Source organism: Leopardus geoffroyi, chromosome B1 (assembly GCF_018350155.1).
Source record: "Leopardus geoffroyi isolate Oge1 chromosome B1, O.geoffroyi_Oge1_pat1.0, whole genome shotgun sequence".
In the NCBI taxonomy this organism is placed as follows: domain Eukaryota; kingdom Metazoa; phylum Chordata; class Mammalia; order Carnivora; family Felidae; genus Leopardus; species Leopardus geoffroyi.
This window is the reverse complement of record NC_059327.1, coordinates 189,141,281-189,161,782: the sequence shown is the minus strand read 5'-3', so window position 1 is coordinate 189,161,782 and position 20,502 is coordinate 189,141,281. Positions and strand designations below refer to the sequence as shown.

Genomic DNA, 20,502 nt, shown 5'->3' with positions numbered 1-20,502 from the left:
GATACAGGTATGCTGTTTCGAAGGGGCACATGCACCCCTATATTTATAGCAGCACTATCAACAATAGCCAAAGTATGGAAAGAGCCCAGATGTCCATCGATGGATGAATGGATAAAGAAGATGTGGTATATATACAATGGAGTATTACTCGGCAATCAAAAAGAATGAAATCTTGCCATTTGCAACTACGTGGATGGAACTAGAGGGTATTCTGCTAAGCAAAATTAGTCAGAAAAAGTCAAATATCATATGACTTCATTCATATGAGGACTTTTTAAAACAATTTTTAATGTTTATTTTTGAGAGAGAGAGAGAGTGATCAAGGGAGAGGCAGGAGAGAGGGAGACACAGAATCCATAGCAGGCTCAAGGTTCTGAGCTGTCAGCACAGAGCCCAATGTGGAGCTCAAACTCATGAACCATGAGATCATGACCTGAGCCAAAGTCAGAGGCCTAACAGACTCAGCCACCCAGGCTCCCCATAGGACTTTAAGACACAGTACAGATGAACATAAGGGAAGGGAAGCAAAAACAACATAAAACAGGGAAGGGGACAAAACATAAGAGACTCTTAAATATGGAGACCAAGCAGAGGGTTACTGGAGGGGTTGTGGGAGGGGGGATGGGCTAAAGGGGTAAGGGGCATTAAGGAAATCTACTCCTGAAATCATTGTTGCACTATATGCTAACTAATTTGGATGTAAATTTAAAAAAATATAATTAAAATTAAAAAAAAGAAAGAGTGTTCTTCAGCCTGAAGCTAAGCAATTTTTTGGGGGGGGGGTGCAATAACTAAGTGAACATTCTAGCCTTCATCTTCTTTTCTGATGATTTCTCCAGCTACTCTGGGTTAAAATTCTGGCACAAAAATTATTTGGAACCATTTGTTAAGCCTGTTTCATGCTCATCATGTTTATTCTCCTTGAGCAGTAATGTTGTGAATATTGACTATACTGAGTGCTTAGTTGATATCATCGGAAATAATTATTTAAATATTTTCTCATCTTTGAAGGAAAAACAGAGCTAATATGGAGTAACTGATGCTGAGATGGGACAGGGCCAAGTCCAATGTAAAGGATCCTAATTCTCACCTATGGAGTCAGACTTATCATTATGCTAGAAAATTTGGGGGAAGATCATTTTAATTAGGAGGTACAGTACATAAATATTCTCTAGCAGGATACAGGGTCGAGAGGAGGGGAAATCTCTCATTTGTTTACTTAATTTCATGACACTTTAAATAATTCTACATAGTTCTATTTAATTCTATTTAATCAAATTCTCTAACCAACAGAAGGTGAAAAGAATGAAATAATAATGTAATTAATTTAACTTTCAACCCTCTACTTGGGATTTGCCTCTACTCCCTCCCACCATAGATACATGTTAATGGGATCAGAACCCAGCTTTACTTATTTACTTATTTACTTATTTACTTACTTAGTTACTTATTTAGAGAGACTGGGGCGGGGGGGGGGGGGAAGAGAGAAAGGGAGAGAGAGAATTCCATGCAGGTTCTGCAACATCAGCACAGAGTCCAATGCGGGGTTTGAATGAAGAAACCATGAGATTGTGTCCTGAGCTGAAGTCAAGAGTCAGACACTGAACCGACTGAGCCACTCCAGTGCCCCAGCACTCAGAAGAAGGAACAAGAAGAAGAAATCAAGGAAAGGATAACCAGAGTTAGTCAATTCTTATCTTTTATCCCTGCTTATCTGTGAGTTTGGCTTCAGACTAATACTCTTGATATGTCAGAATACATAATGTGCTTGAAACATCAGCAGACTGTCTGTGGCTTACCATGCAAAGCATAAACCAGGTCCAAGAGCAAAGAACATGGCACCGTAAGGAACGCCCCCACTGACACCATTCAAAATGAAGTGAGTGGAAAGTTCTCTAAGACGAGGCAGTTCATGGTGTAGCTGTCACGGAACACGGTTTCAAACCACTTTTACCCACTTGAAATATTTCCCTCCATTCCCAGCCTGAGAAAACTTATTGAAAGTAGCTGACAGACTTTCCTTAAATAATTATTCCAGGGCTTAAATTGTCCCCTTAAAAACAGACATATTCAGGTCCCTCTGGAGTGGGGTGGGGTGAAGAGATTGGTCTTCATGGAAAAATTTCCCCGCTCACCTTAAACAGCCATTAGCAAGAATAGTTCCTATTATTGTAAAATGTGTGTTTTTGAATATATTTGCTAGACAGGTCAACTCTGAACTTCACAAAGAATTTGCAACTATGGGATTTCTTCGCTGATTTTGTGTTTTCCCTCGAGTACACCTATAAAATGCTAAGCTATGTGTCAGTTTCATTGTTGATGTATTATAAAAGAGATATACAACAATATTGAGGCCAGCTTACTATTTGGAGCATGATATTTTTAGTCTAAAATCTTATTAGGGACCTAGAACTTTTGTGCACATTTTTAATGAGGTACATTTTCAAAGAGAGTTTTAGCTAGACAATCACCTATTGTCATGAGGAATGCATTTGGCTAATTCACTCCGTGTCTCCTTGAACATTTGCAGCAAGGTGTTCACCCTACTTCTTACTCAGGTGATGTTTAGAAGCCTCTGGTAATTTCTTCTTCAATGCACTAGTAATATGTAGGAATTGCTGGGTATAGTGAAGACAGATGTGGGATGTGGCTATTTATTTAGGTGCCTGAGTGTTCTAATTATTTTTTAAATTATTTATTTATTTAAATTTTTTTTTTAATGTTTATTTATTTTTGAGAGAGACAGAGACAGAATGCGAGTGGGTTGGGGCAGAGAGAGAGGGAGGCTCAGAATCTGAAACAGACTTCAGGCTCCGAGCTGTAAGCACAGAGCCTGATGCGGGCTCCAACTCACAAGCTGTGAGATCACAACCTGAGCTGAAGTCTGATGCTCAACCGACTGAGCCACCCAGGCACCCCAAGTGTTCTAATTATTTTATAGTTATCCATTGCCCCTGTAATTTGTTCAAATTTGAAATCATATCACCAATTTACCTCATTGCTGCCAGATCTTCATTATTTCCTGTTTATTTATTAGAGAGTTTCTGTGACCAGGTCATTAATAATTAGGTGTTTATTGACATATATAAGTCACTCCTACTTAATTCTATTCAAATGGATGTCTGGGAGAGTAACTGGCCCCAAATATACTATGTTGATTTTACTAATCCAGAGATGTTGGAGTATTTCTTCACGTATCACAGAGATTTAGAAAATGAAAACAAAAAGTTAGCTCTTATACGGAAGGTCAGAATGAGAAAATGTGAGCTCTAGCTTCTGAAGTCTGTGGTTGATTCCAATTCTAATGTTTGATTGCTCATAAAGTAGACAAGTTATGTAGCCTCTTTGAACAAATTTTCTCATCTATAAAAGTGGTTATAGAAAATACCTATGAACTGTCTGATATGCAACCTAGTATAAATTGCAACACGAAATATTCAGAATCAACATAAAGAAATGTGTATTTTTGGCAACTCTGCTCACAGTGTCTGCGATCCTTTCTACCAATAGTTATGTAAGGGGAGACAAAGTAATCATTAGAAATTTTGAATTACATGGGGCGCCTGGGTGGCTCAGTCAGTTGAGCGTCTAGCTTCGGCTCAGGTCACGATCTCACAGTTTGTGAGTTCGAGCCCCGTGTTGGGCTCTGTGCTGACAGCTCAGAGCCTGGAGCCTGCTTTGAATTCTGTGTCTCCCTCTCTCTCTGCTCCTCCCCCATTCATGCTCTGTCTCTCTCTCTCCTTCAAAACTAAATAAAAACACTAAAAAAAAATTAAAAAAAAAAGAAATTTTGAATTACAATACAGTCAGTGCCTTGTCTCTAAACTCTTCTGTCTCAAAGTTACTGGACAATTTTAAAGACCTATGAAGTTCATATTATGGTGATTTCCATCTTGTGGGCAAGGGAATGGAAGTCCAGACAGGTCTGGAGATTTGCATAGGACTCACAGCCAGCATATTTCAGGGGCAGGATTTGACCCTATGTCTTTTCTGTCTTCAAAGCTCAGTGTTTCCTAACCTCAGAATTGCTCTGCCTTGGCAAGCAAGCTCTACCATTAATTCACAAAGGGACTCTATGTGCCTAATTACTTTATCATGACCTATTTAACATAAGAGAGTTTGGATAGATTTTCATATCTTCTTAGTCAAGTATCTATAATGCTTGGTTTTAGACCTTGTTACATGAACAAAATACACCAAATTTTTCCTTGAGCTGAGTATGTCTCTAACAAGAGACATTTCTCTCCCTCCCTGCCATTTAAATTCATCTAAGAAAAATTGATGAATTTGATTGCTAAGATGGGCATGATGATTGGGAAAGGCTGGTACTGTTTCATACAGACAGAGCATCCTGATTGACAACAGAACAGGAAGAACATCTTCAGGCCACAATGGAAATTTCCTGTCTGCACAAAATAAGATTCCTAATGTTAGCTTAGAAGCCATTAGCAATTCACCCCTAGGACAGTTTCTTAACATTGAGCTGGCCAATATGGTTTTTAGGGTCGACCTTCAAAATGTCCCCTAACCAATAGCACAGTGATAGTGTGCAAACCACTGGGGATACCTACGTTACGATGGGGCAAGTGAATTGTGCAATTCCTTTAAAAAGCAATTTGCCCTTACATATATGTCCAGAGATTTGAAACATTTCATTCTCTTGTCCCATTAATTCTTCTTCTAAGATCCTATCTTAAGAACATAATTCTATGCTGATGCATAGGGGCACTTGTACCCCAATGTTTATAGCAGCACTCTCAACAACAGCCAAATTATGGAAAGAGCCTAAATGTCCATCAACTGACGAATGGATAAAGAAATTGTGGTTTATATACACGATGGAATACTACGTGGCAATGAGAAAGAATGAAATACGGCCTTTTGTAGCAACGTGGATGGAACTGGAGAGTGTGATGCTAAGTGAAATAAGTCATACGAGAAAGACAGATACCATATGTTTTCACTCTTATGTGGATCCTGAGAAACTTACCAGAAGACCATGGGGGAGGGGAAGGAAAAAAAAAAGAAAGGTTAGAGAGGGAGGGAGCCAAAACATAAGAGACTCTTAAAAACTGAGAACAAACTGAGGGTTGATGGGGGGTGGGAGGGAGGGGAGGGTGGGTGATGGGTATTGAGGAGAGCACCTGTTGGGATGAGCACTGGGTGTTGTATAGAAACCAATTTGACAATAAGTTTCATATTTTAAAAAAAAAAGAACATAATTCTAATTATATAAACAATTTATACACAAAGATTTTATTAAACAAATTTTCAAATACTGGAAAATATGCAAATAATTTCCATGTCCTAAAATCAGGGTAAGTAATTTATACACACACATTTATAGAATATAATGTAGGCATTAAAATATTTATGAAGGATTTGTGAGCTAATATAAAAATACTTCTGTTCTAATACTGAATTTAAATCTACACAAAATTTTATAATTTTTAAGTATTATTTTGAAGTTTAAAGGAACAATTCTATGTGGGAAAAACTAAAAGTAAATAGAAAATATTACCAGTGTTTTCCTTTGGTGGGTCTAAGGGTATTTTCTTCATACTTTTCTTTTTCTGTATTTATAAGATTTCTATGATGACTGTTTATTACTTTTGTAATGAAAAACATACTCCTCAACACTCAGTTTTGGTTTCCAATAATTTCAATCTACGATGTTTTTAGACTTAAGTTCACTTTTTTTAAAATGTTTATTTATTTTTGAGAGAGTTACAGAGTGTGAGTGGCGGAGGGGCAGAAAGAAAGAGGGAGACACAGAATCCGATACAGGCTCCAGGCTCTGAGCTGTCAGCACAGAGCCCGATGTGGGGCTCAAACACAAGAAATGGAAGATCATGACCTGAGCCAAAGTTGGACACTTAACCAGCTGGGCCTCCCAGGTGCCCCGACTTAAGTTTAATTTTATGATTTATAAATATGTGTATTAAAAAAGCTTATACACTATGTTTGATCAGACCTCAGCCCAATGGTTCTCAAGATGAGAGGAGGTGATTTTGTCTGCCTTCCTGCCCCTGGGATGTTAGGAAACACCTGGAGACACTTCTGGTTGTCACAGTTCAGGAAGAGGTGCTCTTGGCATTTAATAGGTAGAGGCCTGGGATGCTGCCAATTGTCCTAGAATGCAGAGGAGAGCAGCCATAATGAAGAATTAGCTCAAAATATTAATAGTGTCAAGGTTGAAAACCCTAAAAATTATATCAGTTCAAGGCTGTTGTGGAACTAGAACAAACAATTCTAAAATGTATATGGAACGACAGAAGATCCAGAATAGCCAAAGCAATCTTGAAAATGAAAAGCATAGCTGGAGGCATCACAATTCTGGAGTTCAAGTCATATTATAAAGCTGCAGTAATCAAAACAGTATGATTTTGGAACAAAAATGGATACATAGATCAACAGAACAGAATAGAAAACCCAGAAATGAACCCACAATTATATGGTCAATTAGTCTTCAACAAAGGAGGAAAGAATATCCAATGGGAAAAAGACAGTCTCTTCAACAAATGGTGTTGAGAAAACTGGAAAAGAATGCAAAAGAATGAAACTGGACCACTTTCTTATGCCACATACAAAAATGCATTCAAAATGGATTAAAGACCTAGAAAAATCTAGGTATGTAACTTCTTACTTATAGGCAGTAACTTCTTTGATATTGGCTGTAGCAACTTTTTTTTCCAGATATGTCTCCTGAGGCAAGAGAACCCAAAGGAAAAATAAACTATTGGGATTACATCAAAATAAAATCTTCTACACAGCAAAGGAACAAATCTAACAGGAAATCTATGGCATGGGAGAAGATATTTGCAAATAACGTATCCAGTAAAAGGCTGGTATCCAAAATACATAAAGAACTTATAAAATGCAACATCCAAAAAACAAATAATCCAACTAAAAATGGGCAGAAGACATAAACAGTCATTTCTCCAAAGAAAACATCCAGATGGCCAACAGACACATGAAAAGCCGTTTATCATCACTTACCATCAGGAAAATGCAAATCAAAACTACAATGAGATATCACCTCACACCTGTCAAAATGACTAAAATCAAAAACACAAGAAACAACAAGTGTTGGCAAGGATGTGGAGAAATAGGAACACTTACGTACTCTTGGTAGGACTGCAAACTGGTATAGCCACTGTAGAAAACAGTATGAAAGTTCCTCAAAAAGTTAAAAATAGAACTACCCTAAAATCTAGCAATCACACTACTGGATATTTACCCCAAGAATAAAAAACACTAATTCAGAGGGATACATTCACTTCTATGTTTATAGCAGCATTATTTACAATAGCCAAGATATGGAATCACCCTAAGTGCCCATCGGTTAATGAATGGGTAAAGAAAATGGGGTATATATACACACAATGGAATAGTATTCAGCCATAAAAAAGAATGAAACCTTGCCATTTGCAACAACATGTATGGAGCTAGAGAGTACAATGCTAAGCAAAGTTAGAGAAAAACAAATGTCATATGATTTCACTCATGTGGAATTTAAGAAACAAAACAAATGAGCAAAAGAGAGAGAGAGAAAAAGAGAGACAAACCAAGAAACAGACTCTTAATTACAGAGAACAAATTGATGGTTACCAGAGAGAAGCTGGGTGGGGGGATGGGCGTAATAGGTGATGGAGATTAAGGAGTCCACTTACTGTTGATGAGCACTGGGTGCTGTATGGAATTGTTGAATCACTATATGGTATTCTTGAAACTAGTATTACACCATATGCTAACTAACTGGAATTTAAATAAACACTTAAAAAAAGATGTTGTGAAAACTCTGAGAAGTTTATCACTAAGACCTCTGAATAAATTGTCTATCCATTATCTACCCAACCTTTCCATAAGGTACTGAGAATACAGAGGTAAGTGCCTGCCTATGTGGTGCTTGAAATTTAGGAAAAGAGAAAGACATAGAAATCAAAAATTTAATGTAGTTTGAAGTGCTAAGATAGAGTACTTTCGGATAACAGAAATGGACACTTAATCCAACTAGGTGGTTCAAGGGAAGCTTCTGGAACAGATGGCTCCAGAGCTGAGCTTAAACAACGAGAAGGAGCTAATCAGGTGAAGACCGATGGGATTTGTATTCTAGAAGGAGGGACATTCAGCATGCAAGCAAAGGCATGAAGCAGGAAACAGCATGGAGCGCTTGAGAAATATAGGTTTGATAGCAATGGAGCATAAAATGGGCACAGAGGCAGAGAAGCCCCACAGTCAGAGTGTCTTTTGATGCTTGAGGAAGCCAAGAAATGCTTCTTAGAGAAGGAAGAATATGAGCCAAGAGTTGAAGGTTGAAAAATCGTTTCCAGGAATATGAGGAGGGAAGGGCTTTTGGGGAGAAAGAACAGTATATGCAAAAATGTGGCAGCTGGAGACAGCGTGAAGCTATTCAAGTAATTTCAGTACAGTGCTCCTGGAACAAGAAATAGCAGAAGGAGGAAGAGAAGGGACTGGTCTGATCCCATCTTTGTATCAGATGCAAAGAACATGGAGATTTTATGTTGTAGGTGATACAGAAGACTCTTGAGCCTGATCTCAGTCCCCCCATATTTGGAGAGATTTCTGCTGTGAGAATACAAAGTCAGATTGGAAGAGAATGGGGGGGGGGATGCAGTTAAGATGGGAAAAGTATATTGATGTAAAGAGTCCATCAAAAAAGGAGCTGAGAAACCCACTGATAAGTATTTGTTGAGGCTCCATTATATACTCTCTACTGCTCTGGACCCAGTGGAAATACAAGGAAAATTGACTCTGTACTGAGGTAACTGAAGAGAAAATGAATTACACAAATGACGTGATTTGGTGAACGGTGCATGAAGGTTTATTATTATTGTGGTATGTTGTATAACATATATCAAGACTGAACTTAGATTAGGATATGAAGACGGGGAATAGGTTCTAGTGAGGGCTTACATGAAGAAATATGGGTGTATTTGAGTAAATGAGGCATTGTGGGAGAAAAGGGAATAAAATGTGAGTCAGGATTTAGAAACTGGGATCAACATGAGTTATCCTTGAAAATGTGAAAATAGGTTTGATCAATTGTCAGTAGTTCTCAAGAATGAGTGATACCGAGTGCTAAAAGTGTCACCCAGATTTAGCTCAAAGCTCACCTTTGCGAGTCCTTCCTGAACCTCCACCCCTTTCTAAATAGGACTGACTAGTCAGTCTCTTCCGTATGTCCCTGGAGGGACACACACATCCTTGCACAGATGTGAGACCGGGGCAATTTACTAAACCGATGTGTCTGCATGTTCATTTGTATATAAACCCCTATTCACCAAATCCGTGCTTTCAGTTCCCAATTACTAGCACAGTGCCTGGTACAAGGATTACATTTAAAAACCTTTCTTTCATGGATAATTTGTTAAAAGAACAGAACATGCCCAAGATGGTGTCACATAGGCCAAGTCATCAAACCAGGGCTTAATGCCTTAACTAACTGCAGTTTCAACCTCTCCCAGAAATGTAAGTTTTAACCTGTCAGTCAGGAATTTTCTGATAAGCACCAATGAGGTAATTTGTCACAGGAGTGCCCTCCATCCCTCAAAGGAAGATGACTTATTCTGTGTGATAATGTTCCTTGGTCTTCCCCCTAAGGAAATCGACTTTGCCTGGAAAAATCCTTTCTTTTCTTCTGCTATTAACTCTTTGCCCCACTTTCCTTCCCATAAAAACCTTGCATTTCGTACAACTCCTCAGAGCCCCCTCTGCTTGCTAGATGGGACGCTGCCAGATTCATGAATCATTTAACAAAGCTATTTAGACCTTCCTATTTACTCAGTTGAGTTTTTGTTCTTTAAGAGACTGAATGAATGACCATGTTTAGGAACAGGTATGATGGATGTGAAGAACAAAGACAGCCGTGATACTAACGTTAGAATACTCAGTATTTGTTGAACTCTCAGCTCCAGGCACTGGGCTAAGCAGAATTGTAACAGATATTTAATTTTCTTCTCACGATACTCTTATGACGTAGTTACTATTATTCTCCCCATTTTACATGTGAGAAAACTGAGGTCAAGGTGGAAAATAAACCTTGACTGAGACCATGTGGCCAGTGAAAGGTAGAGATGTGTAGTGACTTCAGGTCTGTCTCACTTCGAGAAATGTGATCTTACTCAGGATTTGAATATCTTTCATTTTCAAGAAATGGAAAGGGCATAATGCCACCCGTCCTAGAGGCAACGATACCTAAAATGAAAAGCAGTAAGAGGGCATCCCAAAATGTCTAGCCCCAGCGCTGACTCATTGTGTGACAAAATCATGCGGATGCCTTACTTTATATAATGACCTCTACATTGGCCTGAATATGCGGAATCAGGGAAGAGAACACATTTTATTGGACAAACACATACATGCTAATTCAAATTATTTGCTGATTTGGCAGATAATTTCATCAAACCCCAAAGAGGGACCAGACCCCTCTCCATTCAATGAGACTGAGGGCTCAGAAAATCTAGACAAGTGTCCAAAAAGCAATATCTCCCCAACCTCAGATCCCTTCTCAATGGGTTCCTTTACTGCCAGCTCTAGAATAGGGGTTGGCAAATTACAGTGACAGGCCAAATTGATCCTGCTGTCTGTTTGCATTCTCTGCATGCTAAGCATTGTTTTACATTTAAAAGGTTAAAAAATAAAACTACAAAAATGATATCTTGTGACAGAATAATTATATGATATTCAGATTTGCATGTCTATCAAGAAAGTTTTATCAGAGCATAGCCGCGTGTATTCATTTGTATATTGCCTACGGCTGCTTCTGTACTGTAACGGAGTTGAGTAGTTATAATAGACAGCATGTCCTCAAAGCCTAAAATATTTACTATAGAACAAAAGTCTCATCACTGCTCCAGAATAAAGTTTAACAGGTGCCAAAGAACTCCGTGAACACATTGCTCACATTATGGGTTTATTGCCTAACTCGGTGTTTCTCCAAGCGCTGGCCCTTGACAGCTGTGTTAGCTTAAAGTGAGAAATCCTTAGAAATGTGAATTCTCAGACCCTAACCTTGACTTAGTGAATCAGAAACTTTGAGGATAGAGTCCAGCAATCTGTGGTATAACAAGTCATGTAGGTAATTTTGATACACAGTAAAATTTGAGAACCACTGGAAAAACTCAAGGAATTTGAACATCTTATCCCAATATAATTACAAGCAAGGCATTTATTTATTGGCTCCTATTTGTCTTCAAGGCACTAGCTACATGTTTCACTTATATTTTTGTATTCCATAGAACAATCTTGAAAGGTTGGATTTATTGGCCTCATTTTACAGAAAAAGGAACTCAAGCTCAGGAAGGTAAACTTTAAACTTAGATCTGTCTGCTATATACCCTATACACCTGCCTCTCACCTTACTCTGCCCTCCTTCTGATCATGTGTGAGGAGAAAACGGACCCCTTCCATTCTGAGGGAGCTGCCCTGCTTTATCAACTGGGCCTTCGTGTTCCCTTAGTGAATTTAAGCAAGTCCAATCTCACAGAATATCAGCATCAGACAAGATCACTCTGTACCTTTGATCAATCAAGACAAAAACAAGACCACTCTGTAATTATATGTGAGAAGAGGCATAAATATGAACTCTGTGTAAGCCACAAAAATGACCAAATACCCCCCATCCTAGTTACTATAGCTTGTTTCTTTGCCAATTACAGCTTTGGCCTCTGTCTAGTCTTCACTGCTTATAGATAAGATTTATTGAGATACTCGACCATGGAATTAGCCTGGCTTCTTGACTTAATTCAATCCAGAGCAAAGCCCCACTTCCAAAATCATAATCCCCTGACACAAGCTCAAATACTGTCAAGTCCTTTCTAATACCTCCTTACTGAGATGTTTCACTGCTTTCCATGGTATGTCTTCCCCATCTCTGCAAAGAGCAATGAAGCCAAATTGTTCAACCACAGGTGTGCTCCTGATGACCTTGGCTAGAGGCCATTGAAATGTACAACTTCTTCACCTTCATCTCTCCTCCCCGTTAAGATTCCAGCTCTCTGTTTCTAGCTGGGGTGGGGAATGGGTTCCCAAAGTAAGCAAAACTGAAAAATAATATTCCCCAAACCAATCAGTACTGAGCATGATGCCAGATCCAGAGCAGACACTTGGGGTCTTAAATGGATTAATGGACTTTTAGAAGGAACCTGATTACAAACAACGATTTCAGGAAATGACTGTTCTTTTCTAAATTACAATTCATAGCCTCCAGTTTCTATCTGTCAGTCTTTTGATCCAATGCCACACTGTGTCTTCTTGCAGACTTCCCTGACAACTTCCAACTGGATGGGAAGGCTCTTCTCTTCGAGTTTTCCAAAACCCTTTCTCCCTCTCACCAGACCCTTTTTAGTCTTGGATTTGTTATTCATGTTTGGAGTCTAATTGGAAAAAAAAATCTCAATTTGAAAACTTTTAAGGACAGTAAAATACCCCTTTTTCCTCTATCCTCCTTCACACAGTAGGTGCTTGATATATATTTGTTCAATTTCACTTGCACATTTATGTGTTTTTTTTTCCAGTCGTAAAATTGAAAGGGCTACTTTCCCTGCCAAATCAAAGCCCATGTAAGCTGGGCTTTTCCAACTCACTGCTGGGTATCGCATTTGGAATTATTTCCCATGGCCGTGGGGTTCTAATGAACAGCTGCTCCAGATGCCTCTGGTACATGGGTATCTCTACTCTGCAGTGGGATTTTGATCTGAAATCTCCCTCATAGAAAAAAATAAAAAAATAAAACAATGTAGCCAACTAACCAACAGTTTCCAGGCTACCATGGAAACTTGAAAGAGGCACTGGAGGCCCTCAATTCTGTAGCATAAGTAGAAGTGCACAGGCACCATTCTTCTGTGACAGTAAATGGCACTCACACCGTGATGTTTTGAGTGTCTTCTATCTACCAAGCATTGTGGTAGATAGCACTGATAATTACGTCATCAAGGAGAAGGAATAAACCTGTGCTAATTCCCTCTGACATTTTTTGTTGTTATTGCTCCAGGAATTCCACATTGTGTATCACGTCCCTGTGTTGGTCTATGGTGTTACCTTACCCAGAGCCCTGAACACACCATTGCTGGCATATGACTATGATAAAATTTCTTTCACCATAAAAATCTAGCTAAAAGCCAACTCCTCCAGGGAGTCATTTCTGATCACTTCTAGCCCTTCCACTTGGACTTAATTTCTTTCCATTCTTTTTCTATATCTTGGACTTATGTTGATCTGTCTACCATAATGCACCGCCTTTTCTTTGTTTATATTTCCCATCTCCTTATACAAATGAGAGTTCTGTGATGGTAGAGACGATCTTTAATTCATCTTTGTATCCTGGGCCTAGCAGAGCGCCTGGAATATTGTAGACAATAGAGAAATATTTTTTAAATGCAAGTCACTGCTGGAACACAAATGGCAAAGTGATGGTCATTATTGAGGGGTGTGGGGCAGTGCATTACACTACTCTCTACACTTTGCTCTGTGCCTTTTTCCAAAATAAAAAGTTCAAAATAATTGAAGACCTTGCAAGATGTCAATATACATATCAGAAGTGTTACGTTCCTATGGTAAGTGGCACTACCGTATCTATAACTATGACCTCTGTGTGCTTCACACTTCTTTTATCTTCTCTTAAAAAAGATATTTAAAGCCTAAAACGTTGCCCTAAAATAAAATATAATTATGCTGTGTCGGAACAAGTGGGCCAAGGATGTTATACTAAACACGAATTTCTGGAAAAACTGGAAATTGACAGTTCACATTATGTATTTTATTGAGAAAGGGAATCTATAGATTTTTGCCCTATTGTCTTTCACCTGAATTATTACAAAAGCATTACTAGCATCTGCTTCCATTATTTTACTACAAATCTTCACCTACTCCCAGATAGACCCACCTAAAACAGTGGCCTGCTATGTTACTCATTTGTTTCCCCAAAGTGGAAGACTTTGAATCAGTGGTTCTTCAGGGGTTAAAGAGCAAGCATACACTGTTAGCATTGAGCTTCAAGTCACCCCCTCTGCTCTATCTCCCATTTCAACTTTCAACACCCATGTGTGCAAAAGCCACTGCCCTTATCCGTGAAAGCTACCTCTTGTCAGTGCTTAGGGGCACAGCTCAAGATCTTTGCTTAACCTAGAATGTTCTCCCCCCTTCAAATTTGGGAAGCCCTTCTCACATTGCAAAGTCCTGTACAACCGTTACCTTCCATGAAGCCTTCCTCTGAGCCCTTTCAAGAGGCACCACCCCATCTATGCCTCTACAGGCCATTTCTTGCTTATGTCAGTTTATCCCCTTCTGTCTTGTTTGGTAATTAGTTTCTTTTCCTAGACTGTAAGTTCACTGAGGGTACATTCTTTTAATGCTCATCTTGCTCACCTCTCTACTGTCTCAGCTTAACAGAGAAATCTGCACATGTTTAGAACTCAAAATGATATATATTATAGACTAATCTACGACACAGTGAGATTCACTTTTGAAGTGTTCCTCCTTGTTCTCCTTAGTAGTGAGTGGATATGTGGAAAACCTCAAATCATCATATTAAAATCCCATTAGTCTTTTGAATCCTCTTTACAAATTGCTTTTGTTTTCTAAATGTTGAATTTCAACTGAAAGAGAATTACATTTTTAAAATAAGATTTTATCAAAATCGGAATCTCATTTAGGTGGGAGCAGAAATGTTTCCCTTTATTCTTTTCTACCCATGGCTAATTTTCACTAGCCATTGGAGACGATGATACTAAGGTAGCATTGCTTTATCCCAACACTAATATAGACTCTCTCATTCAAACAGACTCAGAACTGCTTTCTAAGTAAATCAATGCACAGTCATACTAAATAAAATACTCTACAGTTGTGCCAGAGAAGAATCATTGCCATGAGGATAGTATAAAAGTTCAACGTGGCCTAAAAGCTCACAGCTCTGCTCCGGGTCTCATCTTCATTTCTCCATGAAAAAGAATGGTTAGTTCCCTGGCCTTATCCTGGGCTGTATTTTCTAGTGCAGTCAGTGAAAAGTTTAGCAGTATACATGGGGATAGCCCTTCGGGACGCCTTATCATTTGCAGGTAGAAAGGATGATATTTTGTGACTTTCTCTGTATTTTGTGCCTTTTTCTTATTCCTCCACCTGGCTGGAGATCATACAGCCTAAGTCTGTTTCTGCTTGGATATGCCACAGCCTTAGAAAACACAGACAGGTGGCTTAGGCCAGAGTTCTCATGGTCTTATTCGATCTCACTGTTGGATTCTACCTGGATTATGCATTCATTGCCATTGACTATGTGTCACAGAAAAATGCTGGGCAAGTCTTAGAGGCAAAGACGATCAGGACACCAGTTGGCTTGCTTTTGTTCTAATCCTGCCTCCACTCTATGATACAGTCAGTGGTCAGGCATAGCTCACTTAAATGCCATTCTTGGGTCCCACGCTTGTATTGGGCTTAATGCCTTGCAGAAACTGTGTGGCTAGTGTGTAATATTATTTCTTGTGAATGTATTTCCCTCAGATATTCTTCAGAGTGTTAGTAGACAGTTCAGGACAAGATTCCAGAATTCAGAACATTTCCCACATGTGTTTTCATTAACTCTCTTTCCCAATATTAGGGAAGAGAAATAAGTAAAAAGGGTGTTATAGTAGGAAAAGAACCATAAAGTGCTCAGTAGTCCTTAGTTTTGGTCCTGTTTCTCCTTCAGTTAGTTTTGCCTTCTGATAAATCAGTTAACCTCTCTGGGCTGTAGCTGTTCGCCTACATAAAATGAAAGAGTTGAACTAGAGCAGAATTTTCTAATATGAGCTTCATAACAAAAAAGGATTGATTTGTGAAGTAAAATTGGTTATACCTCGTGCATGATGGTAACCTATATCTTTGTACTGTAACATGATCAAGGCCTACATATTGAATCCAAGTTATAGGTAGTAATAGAATATGAATATGGATATCCATCCCAAGAAAGACATTTGGACTAGCTCAAAATTCTGTGATTCTAGTTGAGGGAGTCTGGTTTACAATTCTACTTTTCATATTGTTGGAAGTCAAATTGAAAGTTTCATCTGAAAACTGTCAACTTTAAGTGACATAAAAATGAACTTAAAGAATAAAAGCTGAGTCATGTGTAGGGGTCTTCAACCTGGGGACTCTGACTTTAAATGTGTACCTTGTCAACATTGGCAATGAAAGAACTGTGTGCTACCCCATAGCTCTGTGAAGGTTGACTTTCTCAATACCCCCATGGCTGTTTTCCTTTAGCGAATGCTACATCTAGCTATGAAACCAAGCTATGTTGAGTATTATGCACTTAATTTGGGTGACTATGGCTCAACCTAGTTCAGAGAACAAAAACTAATATAGTGATAAAATTTAACAGAAGGAAATTATTCCCATCAAAGAAATTGCAATGATCTCATCTGCATTTTATTATGATAACAACGTTAGTACACTGAGGCAGAATCTCAAAATAACGCAAGATTATAGTGTAGTACTTGAAGAAGTTTGCTTATGCATTGTTTTCCTTCCAGGGGTTAAATACAATCACCGTGTAATGTGAGAAAAGGAAGAAATTGATTTCTGAAGTTTTATTTAATCCCAATACATTATTCTATTGTGTGCCTAAACAGAACTTGCCACAGAGTGAGAATACTTACAAGACGATATGAAAATCAAATGGGAACTTCTTACGTTCTTATAGTGATCTAAACAGTTAGAACCTAACAAACAAACATTTTAAACTTTGTTAAAAAAAAAAAAAAAAAAGACTTCCTAAAGATAAAATACATTGACCATTATAACATATTAGCAGAAACAACCTGTGTACCGGATGTAGTTTGGGATGATGTCATTTTAGCTAAGCATGGGCAGGCTAAATATTTCCATCATCTTCCAACATTACACACAATGTGAGAAGTGAATAGCCATAAATAACTCGGAGATAGAAGATCGAATCCTGATCCAGAAGGAATATTAGCAAGTGTCTTAGGAACTCCATTCTTTCGCTTGAGAAGAAAGGAGAGCTTAGATGTAGAACTGATCTTGAATGCTGAGGTTTAAATGATTCAAAGTATGTCACTTCAGCAGAAAAACTATTTCATGAAAAAATACATGTGCATATATACAGTGTGTATATATATATATATATATATATATATATATTCACACACACATACACACACACAATCTATTCAAATTGTTAAAGCAAAGTTAATCAACATTTTTTACCCCATCCTTGAATAATAAAATTGATATGAGTAGTAAAATTTATATTAGGTGGATAAAATACTTGTTGGTAGCAACAACGATGTCCCGTGCATAGGAGCTCCCACTCAAAAGACAAATGAGCAAAGTGGCTCACCGGGAAATGTAAATGAAACACTTTTGCAAATTAAGTGTTCCAAGCACATTTTTGCTAAGCACCCATTAACTCAATTTTAACCGAAACGCTTACCCATTTTATATCATAATCAACAACTCAGCTCCACCCCCGCACCTCCTAACTAATGAGGCACACACAGATATTTCCCTCACAAATCAGGGTACTCCTCCAGAGAATGGAATTCTTAATGACATTAAGGCGTGGTAGCCATCATGAACTTGATGACCAAAAAACAACCTGTATTACCACCCCAGAGTAGAGCCCTAACTTGGCGCCATGGAAATATATTTAACCCACAATATCACCCTGCACTCAATAGCTTTCAAACAGAAAGACCGCGGGTACAGTATCTCTTCCCTCCCAATGTCAAATATCTCGGTAAACATGCTCCATGTCAAGCATGCAATATTTTAAAACTTTGACTTTGGGTATTAAGTAAGCCTCCTCAACTTCTGCAGCGTCTGTATCCAGTTCTGAACCAGACCTGACCAACCGCACAGAGTGGGAGCGACCACTTTACCTTCGGAAAAATCAATCAGTCCCAGCAAATGAAGCAGCTTCAGAGATGCACATATAATCACAACAATACCCACTGTTTGCAGTCCTTCCGACTCCCACTCGAGAGTCAACATCTTTCAAGCTGGCAGAGCATCCCAGCCTCCGGCCCCCTTTGGAGCGGAGGGAGTTAATTAGAGAATCCGAGCAAGCTCTGGCTTGGAACAAAGACTCGCGAGGGGGAAAAGTGAGCAGCTCCTCGCAGACGCACCGGGCGGAGCAGCGGCCCCCCGGGGTGAGGACCGACCCGGGCTGGAGTCCAGCCTCTCATGCTGATGCTGGCATTTCCTAGGGGGGTCCCCCCAACCACTGCGCGCCGGCCTCCGGGCTCTGCGCGGCCGCCAGCGGGTCCTTGCACTTAGGGCTGCGAGGGGAGCATCTGTTGGAGAACGGGGGACTTTGCTGTGTCCGTGGAGAGGAGGGACACTCCCAGGAAACTTGCCCCGGAGAGCACGGCCGCGCTCCACGCGCTGACGACGTGTCGCGGGCTGGGCAGGCTGGCTGCGCGCTAGTTTGCTGCCTGGGAAGCCGGCGAATGCCCCCTTTTCGCCAAAGCAGCGGCTCTCGCCTCCCGGAGCTTGCGCCAGACAGCTCAGCCCCCTCTTGGGATGCTGGGACAAAATCGGCTTTCGCGGCTGCTGCCTACAGCCCCTTCCAGAAAGCCCCCCATGGAAGCCCTTGGGCACTTTTTCTAGGGAGAAAAGTGCAGTAGCAAAAGAACCACGATTCAGTGTCTTTGTCACCCGGGAGCATCCAAGCCGCCTCCCACCTGCCACCCCACTGGGGCTATGTGGTCCCCGCTGACACAGGAGAACATTTTTAGGGAGTCTGATTTAGTCCTTATATTTACAAACCTGAAGGGGTGGAGGATGGGGGCAGAGCAGAACCTTGTAGGAACACTGATGTTCAGTAACTGCCCGCTGGAGGGGAACTGCACTATCCTCCTTTCAAAGCCAAGTTTCACAAACTTCCCTGATCATAAAAATCACCCAGGGGTGTTTTTTAAAAATGCTCTCTTGTGGACAGTCTGATTCAGAGCGTTCTGGATCAAGAACAAGAAGCTAGATGACTCTTATCAGGAAAGGGTGGGTTAGGGTGTCCTGAAGGATCCCATGGGGTGTTCTGCCACAAAACCCACCAAACATCCTAGCCAGCTTTGTGGAATGGTCTAGGACTCTGGGCTATCAGGACCACTTTGGTTTAATCACCTGACAATTTCTTCCTCTAGGCTGAAGCCCAGGCCCACAGTGCTGGTGAAGAGAATCATTTGGGACCCTGTATGTAAAAGAGGTTTTAGGCCCTGGAACTCACTATGAAAATAAGGGTTTATGAAAAATATCTTAGATCCTGGGGGGCATTTCCTGGTTCTGCTACTTTCTGGCTATGTGATTTTCTGCAAGAACCTTAGTCTCTCTGAAAACAGTTCCTTTTCTGTGAAACTGAGATTGTAATACCTTATTTAAAGTTCTCCATTTAGGGGTGCCTGGCTGGCTCAGTTGGTTAAGCTTCCAACTCTCCATTTGGCTCAGATCATGATCTCACAGTTTGTGGGTTCAAGCCCCACGACAGGCTCTGTGCTGTCAGCACAGAGCCTGCTTGGGATTGTCTCTCCCTCTCTCTCTCTCTGCCCATCTCACACTTTCCCTCTCTCTCTCAAAATAAATAATAAACTTTAAAAAAATTTAAAGGGAATTGTGAGGGGTGGGCACCTGGGTGGTTAGCGTTGGTTAGCATCTGACTTCAGCTCAGGTCACGACCTCATGGTCCGTGAGTTGGAGCCCCATGTCAGGCTCTGTGCTCTGATCCAGCTCAGAGCCTGGATCCTGCTTTGGATTCTGTGTCTCCCTTGCTCTCTGCCCCTCCCCCACTCACGCTCTGTCTCTCCAGCTCTCAAAAATAAGTATAAAAAAAAATTTTTAAACATAAAGGGAATTGTGGGAATTAAGTGTGGTGGTAATAATGGCTAACATTTACTGAGCATTTAGTATGTGCTCATCAAGAGTATGTAATTTATCAACAATTAACTCATCCCCACAACTCTGTTTGGTAGGTGTTATGATCATCTTCATTTTATAGGCAAGGAAACTGAAGCATAAAGAGGTTGTCCTGTCAAAGCTGTGGTGGGCTGAGTGCTTGGTAGGCAATAGGCATTCGTTCATTCATTTGTTATTGATTAACATTTATTAACCTGGTACTATGAGCAACAGTACATGAATGATACAATGGCAAATGATGTCCAATCCTATCCTGTGGGGACATATGATATAATAAAGGAGGCAGGCATGAACTCGAACTTGACTGATAAATGCACTAGCACTTGAAGAGAGCTCTCTGTGAAGTACAGTGGGGGCACAAGAATGAAGGGCCAGCTCCACCTGGGGAGAGATGGGTGGTGATAATGGGAGGGAGACTTTATAGAAGAAGTAACCGTAAAAACAGTAGTTCTCATTATTATTAGAAGTTACACATCATACACAGGCTTTGGGGCACACAGTCTTAGGTTAAATCCTGGTTCTGTCACTTCTCACTTGCTGTGTGACCTTGGGGAAGCTGCTGCATCTCTGAGTTTC

The 20,502-nt window shown here is 40.0% G+C and overlaps 1 protein-coding gene across 5 annotated transcripts in view; it reads right to left on the bottom strand.

Annotated features, from left to right (window-relative positions):
* KCNIP4 (potassium voltage-gated channel interacting protein 4) overlaps nt 1-20,502 on the bottom strand; it is a 1,166,197-nt gene that overhangs the window by 209,020 nt on the left and 936,675 nt on the right. Inside the window, exon 1 of one of the 5 annotated variants that reach the window (XM_045474392.1) lies at nt 17,898-18,442. The exons of the other annotated variants lie outside the window; for them this stretch is intronic. Coding sequence (XP_045330348.1) covers nt 17,898-18,009 — 112 coding nt within the window. The 5' untranslated portion in view covers nt 18,010-18,442. Of the gene's footprint in view, nt 1-17,897; nt 18,443-20,502 lie in introns of those variants that run through there. 5 annotated transcript variants of the gene reach the window in all.